The sequence below is a fragment of the Chelonus insularis genome, unplaced genomic scaffold, assembly GCF_013357705.1.
Source record: "Chelonus insularis isolate UGA/USDA-ARS -01 unplaced genomic scaffold, ASM1335770v1 contig_116_pilon, whole genome shotgun sequence".
Taxonomy (NCBI): Eukaryota; Metazoa; Arthropoda; class Insecta; order Hymenoptera; family Braconidae; genus Chelonus; species Chelonus insularis.
Window position 1 is genome coordinate 399,064 of NW_023276357.1, and position 18,042 is coordinate 417,105.

The window sequence follows — 18,042 nt, forward strand, 5'->3', positions numbered from 1 at the left end:
GACAATTATGAGCTGTTAACTCTATAATCAAACACAAATGTTGAACGGATAATTTCGGTGCTCTGTTCTGATATCAATCATCCCACATAATTTCTATTCAAGCACATCATCAGTTTTATTATATGACTACCAATTATTATTTGTGCTATAATACTACTATGACTTGGATCATTTATTTTTTAATATTGTTATTGGATTATTATTGTTATCATCAACAATTAAGCTTCAAATTGATAATCAATTGATAAATTATTTTACGAAAATTCACGAATAGCTGCAGAATATTGGTTTAAAATTTAATATTTTCTCTCATTGCAATTTAACGGTCTATTGAATTTTACAATGTTACCAATTGAATGGTTCAAGATAGATTATTAAAAAAAAATTTCTATTTTACTTTAGTAGATTAAAATTTTCTTGATGATTCTCTAAAATTACGAAAAGCAATGTTTTACAGTAAGATTACTTTGATTTTGTAGTTCAGTATGTGCAATTATGATCTATTGTTTATATTGTGTTTAATATGAAATACAAAAAAATTAGAATCAAAACTAGAATTAAAATTTATTGAAACAAATTTAAATTAATTAATTTATCAAGTATTTAGTTCAAAATCAATAATATCAAATTAATTTATGTTTGAACTTCATTTTAAATTACTCAAAAAACAAACTTTTGTATTTTAAATAAATTGTATAGCACATTTTTGAAAGAAAAATGATGAAAAGAAATAAATTCAATGTATTTGAAAGATTGATGTTTGATATTTACATAAATAATCTTCGTCTACATTTTTTTTATTCTATAAATATTTGTCATATTTGATTTAGAATTTTTATCATTTAATCATCCATTCATCTTTTTAATCTCATTAATTTTAATAAATTTATACTGAAATAATTATCATCACTATAATTAATCCAATTAGATTAATATCAAAAATTATTATTGATGTCAATCAATACTGACCTCAAATATCCAACGCAAAAAGCTAAGAATTCTACATAACCCACCTACTTTTTAGTCATTCAAAATGTAAAAATTGAATTATTTTTTAAATAAAAAATTCATTTAAAACTTTTCAAATTAACTTTTCTTTTTTAAATCGAGAGTCTTAACGAAAGGTATTTTAAGTATTATACTTCTCACTGGCAAGAATTATTTTTATATTAAAAAATACGAAAAGAACTGTTAAAAGTTGTTCAAGTAACATGTTAATAAGACTATTTCATGAATTTAAATGAAAACCTTATAATTATAAGATATACGAACTGGATGTATTTGAATTAAAATTATAATAATACGTTAAAGAGAGAAAATGATATTTTTTAATGTTAAAAAATACAAAAAAAGAAAGATGAAATAATGGAAAGCGTAGGAGAGACCAGCTACGTCTTCAGTTTCGAATTATTTTTAGAATAGGTATACAGCTCGCCTAAAAATGTTCCAGCCAATCAAATTACCCTATGCATATGTCTTAAAACTCGTAAACGTCGTCTGAGAGAGCGCTGAAGTGGAGATTTCTCCATTAGAATAGTCAACTATCAAAGCTCCAGCTAGGTAGAACACTCAGTCACCCTCTCTTTAGAACTTTAGGTAAGTCATCATTTATTTAGACCTTCAAACAGATATCATTAATTATAAATTGTTAAGTAATCTTTTTCAATTAGTGGCATAATTTATTTTCAGTTGGAAATTATTTAATTAAAAAATGTTGACACCAGTTAAAATATTTTCGTGTTAGTTATCTCTATACTAAAATTATTATTTTCAGTTAGTATTCATACAAATTTCATTTATATATGATCGTCTTTTTGAATTTCAGTCAAGCATCAAGGATTAAATCATGGCTATCGACGATGAGGTTGGGTATGTATCAAAAAAAAAGTAATAATTGAGTGAAGAAAAATACGTAGATATTTTTTTCACTCAATGAATTTTACTAGATTAGTGCAATAGTGCATATTTGCATTGCCAGCACTTCTTGTCTCCATCACCTAATTTGAATATTTCTGTTCATGCTTTCGTTCCTGGTGGTACTGGAAATCTGATACTACTCAACGCCCTCGGTAAAATCGACAACTTTGGAAATCATCAATGTAGTATTATTTACGTCACGTATGAAGTGTGTTTTTCGTGACTATGAATTAACAAACGTCAATTTTCGAAATTTTTTATTTAAATAAAATAAATAAAATATCGAAACAATAAAGAAAAAAAATTATTTGAGCAATGTGGTTGTGAAAAAAACAGTTCTAAAATTAAAAAAAATAAATAAATAAAATTGACAGATATAGAAACTCGCCCACATTCGATTTAACTGCTACTACAAACAAAGTATCTTTAGCACGAGGTTTTCTTCTCGGGTTTCTGTTTCCAGCAATGGCTACCGAGCTATAACTTTTTATATCTCAATGTAAATTTGAACTTTTCTTGCGTAAAATTGCATAAGCATGCATGCAAATAGTTGAAAAGTGAATTGTGCTCAACAGAAAGAAAAAGAAGGTGGATTCAAATAATCAAACTAGCAAGCTTTACTATAAGACTCTGAATTCTTGCCAAGGATTATGATAGAGCATGAATATTCCCCTTCCTTACATACTAACTCTCTGATGAGGCCTGTTTCAGGCATCACGACCAAAGCGTGATAATTATAAACGACTCTGTTGTCGCTTCACAGCTGTTGAAATAACAAACATCTACATTTTGAGAGATATCAATTTTCATAGTGATATTTTACATAACTTGCTACATAACTTTATTATTAATAAGAAGATAAGATGATTTTACTAATTAGAATAATGATTGTTCTCCTCTTAACAACCTCTATATTTACACTATTATTACATTGTAAATATGAACGAATATTTTACCTTATTAAATTTTCTGTTACAGCGAAAACGGATTGAAGATGTACGTAAGACCTTCCTGAAACATTATTCGATTGAACTTAACACAAAATCCTTCCCTTTAACTAACATCTCAACTATTCACTCTTGCTGTACTTGAATTAAATATTTCCTTTTATGCTAAATTTTATTCAAGCATCGAAAATGAATGTGTTTCACTATAACTGAAAATTATTATGAAAATAGGAAAGAAAAAGGAAACAGGCGGAAACGGAGCGAAAACGAGCAGAAGTTCGTGCTCGTTTAGAAGAAGCTTCGAAAGCTAAGAAAGCGAAGAAGGGTTTTATGACCCCAGAAAGAAAGAAGAAACTCAGGGTAAGTATATCTGTAACATTGGTGAAGATTCTTCTATTCGCTATGTATATTTTGTAAAAAGGAATTAAGGTTTTTATTACTTATTGCAGCTGTTGTTGCGTAAAAAAGCAGCTGAAGAATTGAAGAAAGAACAAGAAAGGAAAGCAGCTGAACGACGACGAATCATTGAACAACGTTGTGGAAAACCAAGACCAGTCGATGATGCTAATGAAGGTAATGTATTATTTGATTAGAAATTTTTTCAATTTTACTTGAAGAAGATAGTGAAGTTCCTGTTAATTATTACGAAGGAATTATATAACAATCTAAACTGCAAATGTAAAGCTTTCATAGATTTTCATCAAGACTATATTCCATATTAGACTAACAATTTGTTGAATCATGTATAACATACATCATTAGATGAATACTAAATGATAGACACAATTTTTGTTTATAATAAATACACAGAAACTCTGAAGCGCGTCCTGCGCGAATACCACGCTAGGATCTGTGACTTGGAGGATAAGAAATTTGACATCGAATATATCGTGAAGAAGAAGGACTTTGAGGTATATTTTAAACAACCAAATGAAACAAATGAAATGAAAAAATACATACGTCAATCGAGTTTTTCCAATGGCCTTTCATCTTAATAATGGGCTGCTGTGATAAATGCTTTTTTTATTTTCACTCAAAATGTGAAGTCCAGTCTCGAACAACTCCTCATAAAATCCTGTTGTGTGCCATTATAAATATCTAAAAGTGTAAAGTTTATTTTTAGAACAACTTCTTTAATCTAAATAAGTTTTTTTGTTCTTTTAAATCCATGGGCTATACCTACAGATGTTAACAACATGATTTTAAAATACCTGATATTTCATTTGTGATAAATTCAAGTCTCGTATAAATGTCAATAACATTTTATTTCAGCTGTGTCCGCTAACTTTCTTCTTCGCTGGATGAACTATATTTTTTACAGTACTCACAAAGCACTTTAAATACAGCTTGATGAATAAAACATGCTAATGTACCTATAATCAATTAAAAATAAATATTAAAATAACATTTTCTGTATTAACAGATCGCTGACCTGAACAGTCAAGTAAACGATCTTCGAGGAAAATTGTGAGTAATTTTGTGTATCCAAATACTGAAAATGTTCCATTTCATTCCTGTTTAACTCGAGTTAATGAATAATTGATTTTATTTTAAAGCATGAAACCAACCTTGAAAAAAGTATCGAAGTATGAAAGTAAATTTGCCAAGCTGCAGAAAAAAGCTGCTGAATTTAACTTCCGTAATCAACTGAAACAAGTTAAAAAGAAAGAATTCACCTTAGAAGAAGAAGATAAAGAGGTAATTAGTTCGTTATTAACTTTAATAGGATAGTAAATTATTGAATTAATTTTTTATTTAACCTATCAATTTGAAGTGAAACAAAAAAATTAAGTATTGAAGTAAGTTTATCGAATTCTATGTCATTCTTCTTAATAGCCCAAGAAATCCGAAAAAGCAGAATGGCAGAAGAAGTAAAGCTCCACTTCAAGAGAGGATGATTTGATACTTAAATTGATTAATACAAATACATATGAACAAAAAATATATATTTTCTAATGTGTTTCATTTTACTCATAATTTTCTAATTTTATGACAAAAATGAGCAACGTAATGTCGTAAATTTCTTTTAAATAAAATATCTTATTTATATTAATTATTTAGATCACGTAAAATTCATCAAATAACAAAATTAGTTGATAAAATTTTCAACAAATTGGCATGTGATTAAATTTTTTTCGATTTTTTAACATTTTCTTCTTCGAAACCAACTGAAATTTTATAAAAAGCTTGAGCTGCTGTTTTACTGTAAATAAACTTCTGCTCTATATATAACTTATATTAGACACATTCTCATTCTCTATTCTTTCAACCTCTCGTATCATGTAAGTAAACTCTTTATATCTATCTTTCATATAATAATCTGTGCAATACTCACTAGACTATCAAGTAACAAATATACTAGATGTATAGATCATTGAAATCTTATCAATAAATTGAACTGATTAATTTTAATCAAACCCATGACAATTAGCATATAATCTCTAATTATAAAGAGTGGGTTTACCAATATTAACTAACAGTACTATTTTTGCTTTCTCTAGCATGCAATCTTAATACTTCAAGTTCTAATTACTTCTCTTAAAGCATAATTTGTTTTTAGTATATCCTCATAATTATTTTATGAAGTCGTTATTTATTATGTAGCAAATATAGGTAGCAAGAAGCTTTTCCCTGTTTTCAGTTTAATATTATATTGCAAATAATAATTTACTTTTATGTTATTATTTCAGGAAAAACCAGAATGGGTGGAAAAAAGAATAAAGGAGGACGAGGTGGAGGCATAGAACAATTTCCAATGCCCTTGTCACGTCCTGGCTATCAAACTATACCTAAAATAAAGGATTATTTGTAATCACAAAAATCTTATTGTTAAATACATTCAATAGACTAATAAATCTATAAAATCTTAATTTTTTCACTAAATACTCTCTATACATTTGAGTGAATGAATTTCCAAGGTTTCATTATGTCTTAAACTTTAAACATCGCCATAGCTAAAAGTCATTCAAATTTTATGGCGCAATTGATAATTTCCATTTACCTTTACGTTAATGTTTAACAATTTATACTTTACGTTATCATCAATAAATCTTTTATTTCAAAACATAAATACTATACTTACGTGTTTAATTATGATTTATTCTTCTTAATTATTACCTATTTATTATCATATAAATTATTGACTTCAATTTATACGTTGTCTTTATGTAATAGTTAATGATAGAATGATAATTTACGATAAAAAAATAAATAAAAACTAAACGATTTTTCGTTGGGATATTCGCTATTATGTGTGTACACATAAAAATTCAATAAATAAATATCAGAGTGAGTTATGATATAATATTGAAAACTATAAATAAATTCTTATATACAAATTAATTAGCGTGAAATGAAAAATGTATGTATACTCAAGTACACAACAACATGAAATTCTTTGTCCGCTAAACCGCGAAAATGAAGCATTCGACCGGATGTATGACTGCGCCTCTTTTGGGCACTTTTAGAATTACTTTTGATTAAAGTCGTAATTTCCGTTATTCAAATTTTTTGATAAATCAGCTGATTAAGTACGTTGTGTCAAATGTAGAATTTGCACACGATTGTTCTAACAAATGTTACAATAAAGTTAATTAATTGAAGGAAATTTTTTAAAAATGGAATTATTAACAAAAACTTTTATAAAAAGAGGCTGGTTATATGTTAAAAATTGGTCGTATCATATTTCATTTATGAAATCAGGATCAACAATTGTGAGGTTGTGTTCATCAAAACCAGTCAATTTACAAAATATTACAAAAAAAGTTGATTCATTTGGCAAATTAATCGTTGATTTACCGTACAATGTAATGATTAAACCAACGGATCCACATGAGTATTCTGATATGGATACTTTAATGGTTAAAATATTTTCAAGAAGATCAATAACAAAAAACAATAAAAACAAAGAATTTATCTCAGTTAATGTTTCTGGAGTTTGTAAAATAAATGCTATAGATAATGATTACAATGTAAATGATCTTACGTGCTTAATTGAAGCACCAGTGAGTTATGGTAATATATATTATTCAAATAATACTTTTTCCTTTTTAAAACAGCAACGTTAATTTTATTTATGCTAAGCAGTTACAAAAGCTATAATTCTACTTATCGCTACAATAATTCTACTATAATAATTAACATCTTGAATAGATTCTCTTAATGTTGAAATATTATATTACAAAATTTAAAATATGTTGTATTCAGTATTATATCATTATCATAGTATTTCATTTTTTGCATTACACTTCACCATTGAGTATAATTTTCAACAAATTATTCAATGAGAAATTCATTACATTTAGCTATTATAAAAATATTTCAATTTCCAGATATTGATGCAAAAACAGTTAAAGAAAGCGATGTAACTATATCTGGCATGGTTTCAAATTATATCAACGTTCAAACAGAATTTGGAAACATCAAAGGGTCTCAACTTCAATGTAAAAAAATAGTTTTTTCATCGAGTGAGGGAGGATCAGTAACATTGGAAAAAGCAACCCAAGGAAATATCGAAATAAACACCGCAAAAGATGGAGTATAGTTTCTTCATCATTACATAAGAATAATTATATAAAATAGAATGATGTTTATATGAATATTAACGCTCGTTAATTATAGGCTGTTAAGACTGAAAAATGCCTAGGAAATACACTAGATATATCTACAGAGAATGGGGATATTAATCTAGGAAGTAATTACTGTGAAAAGGCAACGTTTACTTCAAATAATGGAAATATACATCTTAATAATCTGCACATGGATTCAACAGTTGATATCAATGGAAACGGATCGCTCGAAATAAGTTAGAGTCGTAGCAATGTTCAATTCGAAATAATCAATAATCGAAAGTAATTCTTCTTTTGTATTTTTTCATAGCTTGTTTAGATGGATCACTTAAAGCTAATTTACAAGAGGGATCAACGAAAATTCAAATTGTGAGAATTACTGATGATTCTCAACTGATTTCAAATGGTCCAATTCATCTAACAATACCTGAAGATAACGACGCAAAATTAGTATTAAATGCTCCAGAATTAGATGTTGATGATAAAATATGTGGAAAATATTCAAACAACCATACAAAATTTATTGGGAAAAATGAAGGCAATAAGTTCAAAGTAGAAACAACAAAAAGTATTCAAGTTACCAAAGCTAGTTGGATGGAGTCTTTGAATTTAAAAAAAGCTTCAACGCAAAAAAAATAAACTAAAAAATTATCAATTATTTAATTAATTAAAAATAATTTATAATTAGCTTCTTTACATTTAATTTTAGATTATAGATACACTGTTTTAGTTATTCTCGATAACCATGTTACTTCTTGTATCATCATTATTATTTACATGGTCATCATTAAAATCAGACAAAGTTTTACCTAAACTCAATAATGAAGGTCCAGCATTTATGATTGGTGCACTTCCTAAGCACTCATTATTCAAGTATAAAACAGCAAACTAGAAAATTGAATGATAAACATAAGAAATTGTAAAAGAAAATTTTTTTTTCGAGGAAAAGGTGTTAAAAACTCACTTGTCCTGATGAAATCGCTCTCTTAGGTTTATCTACTGAAATAATTAATTTTCGTGATGGAGTTTGAAATACTTTGCATTGTACCAAGTGTTCAGCATGTTGAAATTTAAAATCACAATGAAATACTGCATTACTATTTTTTAGATCGGAAGGTTCTTCACAAATCCAATGAGGTTCAGACGTAATAGCCATTAAAGAGTATAAACAAGGGTGATTAGTTCCTTGAACCTACAAATATAAAATATTTTTATTTATTGATAATTTTATATTTTATATTTATTTGTAAATCATTTTATACTTACTACAAGTATATCATTAGTATCTTTCAATTTCCGATAAATAAAATATGGCTTTGCAACACCACTTATACGACTTCTTTGCCCCAAGGTCCAATAATGAAATCCTTGATGCTTCCCGACAATTTTGCCCGTATCATAATCGATGAAATTTCCAGGTTTATCTTCTATGTACTTTAATCATCTCAATAAAATTATCTTGAGCTATCTTTAGAATTAAATAAACATTTAATTTACCTCAGGTATGAACTTTTGAAATTTTCGACTCCCAATAAAGCATATTCCCATACTTTCATCTTTTTCCGCTATTCTTTTCAAACCTATTTCAGTGGCAATTTGTTTAACTTTAAATTTACGATAGTATGCCAAAGGAAACATACATCGTTGAAGAGGTTCTTGTTGAACTTGGGACAGAAAAAAACTTTGGTCCTTCACGTTATCAATGCCCTTGAGTAATTTGACTTCTACAAATGAAAACAAGATTGATGTTATAAATTTTTTACATCAAATGATGTACATATTAAGCTCTTTATTTGTGAAATTTTTACTTGTATGTGATTGATAGTTTTCTAGGTAGGGTCCAAAAGATGTATTAACATAATGTCCAGTTGCAATTGCATCAGCGTTTAAAACGTTTCTTGCATACTTATAAAATAAATCAAACTTTATATTTTTATTACACATAATATCAGGATTCGGAGTATCACCATTTTCATAAGTATTTAAAAAATAACTGAAATACGAAATTTATTTATATTAATCTATTAAGCAACATATACGTTATTGTACAACAACATAACTTCTTCATACAAAACCTGAAAACATAATTCCAATATTCCTTCACAAAATTCACTTCAATTAAAGGTACATCCAGTTTTTTACAAATATATTCAGCATCATTTAAGTCTTCGTCTATCAAACATCTACCTGTTTCATCAGCAGTATCCCAATTTCTGAGAAATGCTGCTGTTACATTAAACCCTAAAAAAAGCAAATGTATACGAAATATTCTATCATAAAATTAATTGCAAATTCTAATTTCACAAATTTAAAACATTTATTTAATAATTTAATGTTACCTTTTTTTTTTAATAAAAAAGTTGCCACAGCACTATCAACACCTCCAGATATTCCAATAACAATATTCTTAAACATCTTCCTTTTATCATATACAAATAATGAATTAATAAAAATAGGAAAAATATACAAAACAAATGAATAATTTTCAATACATATCACAACCAACTTTCAGTTAATATTCGAAAGCTCTCGATCTCGGGAATACATTGACATGCTTGTGGTCCCCGTACCTCTCATATATCGTGAGTTATAGGCAAAAAACAAAGCTATGCTGCAGTGGACAGTACAAAAATATCGAATCGGTTTTATAGATTCTATGTATGTTGCGAACAGAGCTGGACCTTTTTCATTTAAGAATTTGTACTTGAAAATAAAGTGGCTTAGGATTCTTATAATGAGAGTAAAAGAGAACACAAATCTTATCTCTTTTCTCTCTTAGATTAAGGGGCGTGGCTAGAATAAACCGTTGCAGCGCCATCGCTCGATGGGTTCACAGAAACATTTATGTTGTGACCACCTGAGATTACCGACATGTTGACCGAAACTTCGTCCGGATTTTTAACACAGCATTGGACTTCTATACTGTTCTCTCTTTTCTGAAGCGTATTCAACGAGTTCAGCACAGATCACGTGATCCAAACAGCTGATCGTGCATGTGTTTACTACGATAGTTGTGTGATTTATAAAAGAGAAAGTAAAAAATTTTAAAAATTAATCAGACTACAATATCTAAAAATGTCATAGAATAATTCCAAAATATTGAAAGATATTTATTTCATTAGCACAAATTTTTAAAATTATTTCCTTTTATTTCGTCACTTTAAAGTCAATTTTATTTTTGTTAAAATTAACCTTTTCTTTATTTTGTCACATATGCTGGAATAAAATTTAATGAAACCATTGAACTCAATATTTAAAAAAACATTTTTAAATCCTGTAAGTATGATTCATCTAAGTTGTTAAAAGTTTTAAATTTTACAAAATTATAGAATCAAATTATTTCAATGACAAGTATTTAATTAAATTTTTTATCAAATTCATTTCCAAGAAAAAATAAATTTCTAACATTAAACTAATTTATTACATGTAAAATAGTAGAATTGGATAAGAATTCTCTCCTCTTAATATTGTTTTTAACTTTTCCAGTTTATATTTACCAATATAAGCAGTCGACTCATTTATCAAGCTACATTTAATATAAAATTATTGAAATCGTCTAATACTCAATCAAAAGAAATATTCCGTACATTTTCTAACATGTCGTTAACGAAAAAAATTGGCACCCATAGTGGAACTTTCCATTGTGATGAAGTACTCGCATGTTTTATGTTGAAACAGTTACCAGAGTATAAAGATGCTCAAATCATTAGGTAAGTCAGTTTTAAATATTCGCAAAGATTTATTCATTTTGTAATTAAATAATATTTTTAATTCATTTATTATTATGAATTTTTTTTAGATCGAGGGATATGGAAATTCTTGATACATGTGATATAGTTGTAGATGTCGGAGGTGAATACAATCCATTAAAACATCGTTACGATCATCATATGAAAGAATTCACTGAGACAGCTAGTTCTGTATTAAAGCGAGAAGATTGTCCATGGGACATTAAATTAAGTAGTGCTGGACTCATTTATTGTCATTTTGGCCATAGAATTATCAAACAAATTGTTTCTGAAATTCTAGATGAAAAAGACATTCATGCTATTTTCAGACGAGTTTATGATACACTCATCAAAGAAGTTGATGCTATTGATAATGGAGTATCAATGTTTGATGGTGAACCAAAGTAAGTATGCCAAACAATGTTTGTAATCTATATTTATAGTTCTTTTTTAACATAAGAAAAAGCTTTTAATCAATTTTAATCATTTACAGATATAGAATAGTAACAAATTTGAGTGCGCGAGTAGGAAGATTAAATCCCGAGTGGAATACGGAAGATGCTGACCCTGATACACAATTCATGAAAGCGATGAAGTTATGCGGAGAAGAATTACGATACTTTATTCAAAATTCTGCAAGCGTTTGGTTACCTGCACGAAACATCATTCGTGCTTCAATTGAAAAGAGATTTGAGGTAAAAATATTCTTAATGATTTCAGTCTACTTTAAAAAAAAAATTCAAAAACGAAATATTTAGATCGATCCAAGTGGGGAAATAATGGAATTAATAAAAGCTGCACCTTGGAAAGAATTCTTATTTGAATTTGAAAAGGCTATGAAAATCGAACCAACTATTAAGTATGTCATATTCAACGCTAATAATTGGAGAGTTCAAGCCATTCCGATTGCTATGGGAAGTTTTGTTTGTCGGTAAGAAATAAAAAAAACTTTATCTCATTTTATCATCCATTAAAACAAACTTCCATGTTAACTAAGAATGATAAATTTGCAGAATGTTTTTACCAAAAGAATGGGCAGGTCTCAGAGACCAAGAATTATGTCGTGTTTCAGGGATTGAAGGATGTGTATTTGTCCATAATGAACGATTTATTGGTGGTAATAAAACGAAAGAAGGCGCTTTAACAATGGCACGAAAATCTCTAGAAATAAATAAACTAAGTGGTTCCAATTAATAGGAAGATTAATTAAATAAAAATTTTCATTTTTTCTAAACTTCGTATTACTTTTCTTCCTTTTAAACTGATATTGTAGTGAAATAGTAAATACGATAAAAAAAAACACAATCATTTTAGGAAATTAAATTATTCTTTATTGATAAACAGAAATGGAATTTTTTCAATAAAGTAAAAAGAAATATCAATTAGTCTCAAAAAAATTTTTAATGGTGACTGTGAACTGTGGCAGCGTGATGGGCAGCAAGATGAGCAGCTTTAGCATGAGCAACTTCGGGTGTATCAACTACTCGGCCATCAGGTCCAAGGGGAGCTGATCCTCCATGAGGCCAACCATAGGCGTAAGTGTAAACAGGTGCGTAAGAGTAAGCAAGTGCTCCGTAAGGAATTCCTCCTGTTTTTGCAGCTTCCTAGAAATATAACGCAATATATACATGTCATTTAGTTATTTTCAAATCATTGACTTTTAAATTTTAATACACCATTACGTATAAAAGGAAAATGAACCTTTGCGTGAGCAGCAAGATGTTCAGCTTTGGCATGAGCTACCTCAGGGGTGTCAATCACACGTCCATCAGCTGCAAGTGGGGCAGGAGGTCCGTGATGCGTGGCAACTGGAGCATAAATGTGTTCAACATGCGGATAAGCAGCGTAAGATAATGCAGGTGCATAATATCCATATCCATGTCCATAAGTGTTTCTAGCTGCTTCTTTAGCGAGAGTGGCTAAATGAGCTGCTTTAGCTTGTGCCACTTCTGGTGTATCTACTACTCTTCCATCATGACCGAGTGGTGCTCCTAGATGGTATCCTAAAAGATATCCAGGATTTGCTGAAGCAACGGCGAGGAAAGCACACAAAGCAATCTGTAAATATAATATTAAATAATTTACAACACTTTGTTTATTTATATTCCTTGATATGTTAGTTTCACTTGGGTTTCTTTACAAATTTACAGAGCAATTGGCTTTTTGTAGATAATATTTGATATATCGCGTGTGTTATGTAGAATTAACGCATTGGAAAGTAAAAACCAGGAAAAAAATTTCATGTTTAATTTCCCTTTTTCATTATTATGGTAAGTAATAAAAGCAAGTATGATGTCAATGTCTTAAGATTGTTTTTACGATGAAACTTTAATAGAAGTTTCTGGAAAGAATATAAATATTTTAATTGGAGACTATAAAACAGTGTTAGTACAAGAGCTTTAATCCAGTTTCATTGGAGGTAATCTTATTTTTTTTATTTAACTATTAATTAAAAGTAATTAATCTACTTACGAAGGACTTCATTTTTTTTCGTTAGTGTCGGCGCTGCTGGGGTTTCCAGTACTCGCTGACAGTTAAACTGCTGCTGTACCAAGTTGGTGTACCCTTTTATATATAATGTATATATGGCAATCTGGTAGGGAGTTACCTTTTAGTGGGGAGATAAATCCCATGCTAAGCGTTCCATCCAAAACATATTGACATTGACATTATATTGACAAGACCCTGAAATTGGTTCTTACAACTCTAACAGGTGCATTACGACCTCATCGATACTTTGATACTTATGCCCTTCTCAATTCACCACCAGACTCACGAGGTCAAAGTAAAAGTTCTCTGGGTGAAAGGATTTATTTTAATTCTGCTGATACTAATCCACATGTCATAACTATTTGTTTCAAAATTTTCCTTGGTATCTACATTATTAAAATTAACTTTTTCAACTGTAATACGAGCATTATAAAAAGTGAAATCGGAAGAGTATTAGTCGAGTGATTGTTTGACAACAGGATTATTAAGTAAGTCAATTCGGTAGAAATGAGGTCATGGAAAGATATTAGGGATGGTTTATTACATTTCTCGATGTTCATATGATACACATCGGCATTCATTATGTCATTAAGGATTAGAAGCATTAATTTCATCCTAGAAATAATTATTATAATGACTAGTCGACCCTGGAATTTTGTCTCATTCTCAATGAATTTGTAAGAATTTGTGCCCTGAATATCTTTGATGTAATTAACCGGTGTACCTATCTGAGAAATGTAATTCTTCTAATGAAACGAGAGGGAAAGCATGTTATAAAGGTTTAAGAGAAAGAGATTGGACTACAAAACCAGCGGAAATACGAGGTACTTAAATGAACTACATAATAAGATGAGTGAAGGCTGTATGAGAGTGTACGTCCTCGGTGATCATTTACTTTTTGTAGAATCACTGACAAATTGTTTTGTCACTTATAGTTCTATAGAGTTAGTAATGTTCAACTTCAAGTAAACATCTAAAAAAATCCATAAAAACAAGTTTTCATTGAATACTTTTTTTAAATGTTACAGTTTAAAGTAACTAATTTAACATAATTTAAGAATTCGTTTAAATATTCAATATATTTATATAAAAAATCTCTAATTTAATTAATAACAATGAGTTGATAACAAAGCATTGAATTATTTTTCAAAAAAACATATAAAACTACTTGGTATATAAGTAATTGAATTATAGAGTTATTACTGCAAACATTTCACTTATAACCTTTATCTAAAGCTTATAGATAATGCACTTGTATTTTGATATAAATCAAAAACAGTTGATTGTATTTTAAATATTGCGATTCTCATCAATGAATTATACCGTAATAATAAATTCAGAAGTTAATCAGGAAATATTGATAATGAACTAACAATGTAATACTTCTTGTAAAAGTTTCCATTTATTTATTTATTTATTTATTTGGTAAATAATTAGCTGATTTATAATTTCAAAAGTTTCGTTCATCATTTCCATTTCAAGTTAATTAGAAAAAGATTAACTTTAATATAAACTAAAACTTCTTGCAACGCGTAGGATCGTGCCTTTCCTTTCGGGAGAGTCTCGTAGGCGTAATAATGGAAGTACAGTTTTTATATTGCTATGAGGTAATCGTTCGACCTACCGGTAACGCGTATTCATCGTAACAAGAATAAATTTTTTTTTCATTTTAGCTTTTACATCTTCAATTATTCATATAGTATGTTATTTATCAACGTAGCTCTTGAACTGATGAAATAATATGATCCGTTGGGTGGTTGCACGCAAGGGTGATGAACAAATCGGTTTTGTGGAATCTAGAGCATTTGCATCCTCAAGTTATCAGGTAGATGGTAATTTAAATTTAATTTCTCGCATTACGATTACAACATGGAAAAATAATCAAGGCGTGTCATTTATTCGCGACACTAATTTGTGTTTACATTTAAAAGTCGATATGTATAAGTTATAAAGCTTAATTAAAAAATCCTCATATATACTTATATCAATCAAGTGTTTACTAAGTTGCTTAGGTGTTTTAATGATATATCATCCAATATCATGGCTAATAATAAGTTTGCTCTGGGTATATGACGAAACAAAGCTTCTCTATCTTTGGAACTCTCGTGATTCCAGCAAGCCCGATTCACCACTCTCCAATCTTCCATTACAAATAATCAGTAATGTTTATTGCAAGACTGGAGCAATTAATGAAAACCAATTTTAAAAAATTTGAAGAATATTGAAAGTGCAAGGAAATTTACAATGAAAAAAGGCGGACTATTTTTTAACGAAGGTTCATTCATGAATGCAAAATAAAAAGACTACGACCAAGGTGTGTCCTCGCTATGCACAATGGAGGCGGATATTGCTCCGGAATGTCTATTGTATATTATAAACACTTTAGGATCACATTAATAGCTCCTTAAAGTATTGATGTCAATGCCCATCTGACCAGGAAAAAGTGTTATACAAGAATCATATTGAATGACTTATAATTATCATAATCATGTATGTAGAAATATTACAGATAGATAATCAAACAAACTTATCGAAACGTTAGATCGAAATTATATAATCAGTTAATGATTAATGCTTTTCTTTTTTTCTTACTGGAAACCCATCAATTGCCAGGGGTTATGAGCTTTTAGTTAAAAAGCATGACGAGCTATAAATTATTCCTATTTAAATGAACTTTTCAATTTCTTTCGGAACATTATATGTTTAATTGATATTGTGATAAAATTATGAGCTAATAATATCTATTAAGAGAATAAATGAGAATGAATCATCACAAAATTATGAAATGACTTGGTTTATTCAATTAAAATTATCTATTGTAAGAATACAACTTTAAAATTTCTAAAAAAGATACTAAAAAAAAAATAAATATACATAGTAAATGTTTCAATAACAATTTTTGGAATTCTGTCAATTACTGGAGATTGTTATAAACTTTTTTATTTGAGTCACTGCAATTATTATTAACTTTTACAACAACTTCAGTCAATGTTCGATCCATTTAAAGACACTGCCACTCCAATATTTGCGTTTAATAACAACGAATTATCTTTCTTTGTCAATGTGGGTCTTCCGTAAATTACGTAAAAGTTGTCCTTATTGATCTTCGGTGACTGGGTAGCACTCTCTTGAGTTGATGAAATATTACCACCGTCAATATTAAAAGCTACGGCTTCATCAATTTCTGCATTTTGATCCAGTAATTCTGGTTGAATAGTTGAAAGTATCATTTCTTCATCTTTACTTTTTGTAGTAGGAATCTCAGATGTCGTTTCAAAAGTAGTAGTGGATTCAAACTCGGTTGGTATAGCTGTCGTTGTCTGTAAATCTTCAGTCGTCGACGTTGTCATTGTTGATCCACTTTGATTTTCACCAGATTCTGATAATTCGTCACTGAGTTCTGGGTTAACTGTAGTACTTTTTACGTTATCTTGGTTGGTTATTGCTGAGAGAAATCCTTGGATTAAATTTTTCATAGTTTTTTGAGTCAATCGATTCCCATCTGATGGATGGTTTGAAGACTGAACTGATGAAGAAGAACTTAATTGTCCTTGAACAACACTTAAAGGTACTACATATAATGGTCTTCGTTGGAACAGTAGAAAAGGTGCACTCACTCTTGAATTGATAAGATTTTTAGTAGGATTTATTTGATATCGCATAGGTGATGAATTTATTTGAGATAATTTTTTGGACAATCCATAGAAGTTTTTTTTAGCAATTGTATGAATAACTTTAATTCCTCGGTGATATGGATCTAAAACTTCTGCGATGGGCTTTAGTGGCTTTGTGACACTAATTGTCTGATCATTGATAGTAATATCATCCGATGGAATTGGTTCAGGACCTCCTTCGTTTACAGATGAAGAATATTTTATCGCTGAATGTGGTGCTGTCCATGCACTGACAGCAAAGGACAAAAACAAAATCTGTAGAAACAGAAAAATCACAAATTGATTAATGATCTAGAAAATTCAATTAATTCACAAGAAAAACAAAGTTCAATATTACATATGACTGATGAAAATAAAGTAGATTGAATGATTGGGAAAAGTAGTTACCTGCGAGAATAACATTATGGTGCTATCGAGTGTTATTCTTTGGACTGACGATGAGACTATGACATTGACCATGAAGTTTACCGTTTATATATGCAAGTGTCCTGAGAAAACCAATATGGCTTCCATCATGTAGAATATTAGTCATTTTGAGCCAAGTATTATTTTTGCCCCAAAAGTTTTAAGTAAAATTTCCCTGTATTAGGCTGCCCGTATACTTAAAAGAGATAGGAATCACAGGTATTATTCATCCATTAGGTGTGAGGAAATTTTGTCGTCACTACATGCCAAGATGAGTATATTTACTTCAAGGTTGTTTTTTTTTAATTTTGCC

The 18,042-nt window shown here is 29.1% G+C and overlaps 6 protein-coding genes across 11 annotated transcripts; 3 read left to right on the forward strand and 3 right to left on the reverse strand.

Annotated features, from left to right (window-relative positions):
- Window positions 1–1,480: 1,480 nt before the first annotated feature.
- On the forward strand, window positions 1,481–5,734 carry LOC118074889 (troponin I-like). 3 transcript variants are annotated; one of them, XM_035096425.1, is made up of 9 exons: window positions 1,481–1,596; window positions 1,826–1,864; window positions 2,896–2,913; window positions 3,096–3,224; window positions 3,314–3,437; window positions 3,675–3,775; window positions 4,288–4,331; window positions 4,421–4,562; window positions 5,555–5,734. In XM_035096425.1, exons 2-9 carry the CDS (start codon window positions 1,847–1,849, stop codon window positions 5,606–5,608), a joined length of 630 nt encoding a protein of 209 aa, XP_034952316.1. In that variant the 5' UTR covers window positions 1,481–1,596; window positions 1,826–1,846; the 3' UTR covers window positions 5,609–5,734. The 3 variants fall into 3 exon arrangements, with proteins under 3 accessions (XP_034952316.1, XP_034952325.1, XP_034952334.1); XM_035096434.1 differs by lacking the exon at window positions 5,555–5,734 and adding an exon at window positions 4,701–4,824; XM_035096443.1 differs by lacking the exon at window positions 2,896–2,913.
- A 659-nt stretch (window positions 5,735–6,393) lies between these two features.
- On the forward strand, window positions 6,394–8,095 carry LOC118074857 (protein FAM185A). Its single transcript, XM_035096360.1, has 4 exons — window positions 6,394–6,878; window positions 7,196–7,401; window positions 7,485–7,668; window positions 7,743–8,095. Exons 1-4 carry the CDS (start codon window positions 6,482–6,484, stop codon window positions 8,069–8,071), a joined length of 1,116 nt encoding a protein of 371 aa, XP_034952251.1. The 5' UTR covers window positions 6,394–6,481; the 3' UTR covers window positions 8,072–8,095.
- LOC118074832 (mitochondrial tRNA-specific 2-thiouridylase 1) lies at window positions 8,069–10,184 on the reverse strand. Of its 4 annotated transcripts, none has more exons than XM_035096348.1 (8): window positions 10,003–10,184; window positions 9,772–9,851; window positions 9,508–9,673; window positions 9,241–9,425; window positions 8,930–9,156; window positions 8,699–8,866; window positions 8,397–8,624; window positions 8,069–8,320 (listed from the first exon to the last, which is right to left on the reverse strand). In XM_035096348.1, the coding sequence occupies exons 2-8, from the start codon at window positions 9,845–9,847 to the stop codon at window positions 8,159–8,161; spliced, it is 1,212 nt and encodes a 403-aa protein (XP_034952239.1). In that variant the 5' UTR covers window positions 9,848–9,851; window positions 10,003–10,184; the 3' UTR covers window positions 8,069–8,158. The 4 variants fall into 4 exon arrangements, with proteins under 4 accessions (XP_034952239.1, XP_034952222.1, XP_034952215.1 ...); XM_035096331.1 differs by having other exon boundaries at window positions 9,939–10,184; XM_035096324.1 differs by having other exon boundaries at window positions 9,925–10,184.
- Window positions 10,185–10,659: 475 nt separating this feature from the next.
- On the forward strand, window positions 10,660–12,394 carry LOC118072849 (UPF0160 protein C27H6.8). Its single transcript, XM_035093030.1, has 6 exons — window positions 10,660–10,708; window positions 10,919–11,142; window positions 11,232–11,564; window positions 11,654–11,855; window positions 11,919–12,091; window positions 12,174–12,394. Exons 1-6 carry the CDS (start codon window positions 10,664–10,666, stop codon window positions 12,352–12,354), a joined length of 1,158 nt encoding a protein of 385 aa, XP_034948921.1. The 5' UTR covers window positions 10,660–10,663; the 3' UTR covers window positions 12,355–12,394.
- Window positions 12,395–12,468: 74 nt separating this feature from the next.
- On the reverse strand, window positions 12,469–13,718 carry LOC118073069 (cuticle protein 18.7-like). Its single transcript, XM_035093392.1, has 3 exons — window positions 13,633–13,718; window positions 12,862–13,218; window positions 12,469–12,764 (listed from the first exon to the last, which is right to left on the reverse strand). Exons 1-3 carry the CDS (start codon window positions 13,642–13,644, stop codon window positions 12,561–12,563), a joined length of 573 nt encoding a protein of 190 aa, XP_034949283.1. The 5' UTR covers window positions 13,645–13,718; the 3' UTR covers window positions 12,469–12,560.
- Window positions 13,719–16,565: 2,847 nt separating this feature from the next.
- LOC118072931 (uncharacterized) lies at window positions 16,566–17,940 on the reverse strand. Its single transcript, XM_035093155.1, has 2 exons — window positions 17,712–17,940; window positions 16,566–17,579 (listed from the first exon to the last, which is right to left on the reverse strand). The coding sequence occupies exons 1-2, from the start codon at window positions 17,781–17,783 to the stop codon at window positions 16,632–16,634; spliced, it is 1,020 nt and encodes a 339-aa protein (XP_034949046.1). The 5' UTR covers window positions 17,784–17,940; the 3' UTR covers window positions 16,566–16,631.
- Between the last annotated feature and the right edge of the window lie 102 nt (window positions 17,941–18,042).

Excerpts from the sequence above, each read along its gene's own strand:
- LOC118074889 (XM_035096425.1), top strand. Across the intron at positions 3,225-3,313 it reads AAAGAAAGAAGAAACTCAGG|CTGTTGTTGCGTAAAAAAGC; the intron begins GTAAGTATATCT and ends TACTTATTGCAG. Across the intron at positions 4,563-5,554 it reads TAGAAGAAGAAGATAAAGAG|GAAAAACCAGAATGGGTGGA; the intron begins GTAATTAGTTCG and ends TTATTATTTCAG.
- LOC118074857 (XM_035096360.1), top strand. The coding sequence starts at position 6,482 with ATGGAATTATTAACAAAAACTTTTATAAAAAGAGGCTGGTTATATGTT. Across the intron at positions 6,879-7,195 it reads TGAAGCACCAGTGAGTTATG|ATATTGATGCAAAAACAGTT; the intron begins GTAATATATATT and ends TTCAATTTCCAG. Across the intron at positions 7,402-7,484 it reads TAAACACCGCAAAAGATGGA|GCTGTTAAGACTGAAAAATG; the intron begins GTATAGTTTCTT and ends CGTTAATTATAG.
- LOC118074832 (XM_035096324.1), bottom strand. Across the intron at positions 9,426-9,507 it reads TATTGGAATTATGTTTTCAG|TTATTTTTTAAATACTTATG; the intron begins GTTTTGTATGAA and ends TTCGTATTTCAG. Across the intron at positions 8,625-8,698 it reads ATACTAATGATATACTTGTA|GTTCAAGGAACTAATCACCC; the intron begins GTAAGTATAAAA and ends TTATATTTGTAG.
- LOC118072849 (XM_035093030.1), top strand. The coding sequence starts at position 10,664 with ATGAAACCATTGAACTCAATATTTAAAAAAACATTTTTAAATCCT. Across the intron at positions 11,565-11,653 it reads ATGTTTGATGGTGAACCAAA|ATATAGAATAGTAACAAATT; the intron begins GTAAGTATGCCA and ends AATCATTTACAG. Across the intron at positions 11,856-11,918 it reads CAATTGAAAAGAGATTTGAG|ATCGATCCAAGTGGGGAAAT; the intron begins GTAAAAATATTC and ends CGAAATATTTAG.
- LOC118073069 (XM_035093392.1), bottom strand. Across the intron at positions 12,765-12,861 it reads ATCTTGCTGCTCACGCAAAG|GAAGCTGCAAAAACAGGAGG; the intron begins GTTCATTTTCCT and ends TTATATTTCTAG.
- LOC118072931 (XM_035093155.1), bottom strand. The coding sequence starts at position 17,783 with ATGGTCAATGTCATAGTCTCATCGTCAGTCCAAAGAATAACACTCGAT. Across the intron at positions 17,580-17,711 it reads CCATAATGTTATTCTCGCAG|ATTTTGTTTTTGTCCTTTGC; the intron begins GTAACTACTTTT and ends CTGTTTCTACAG.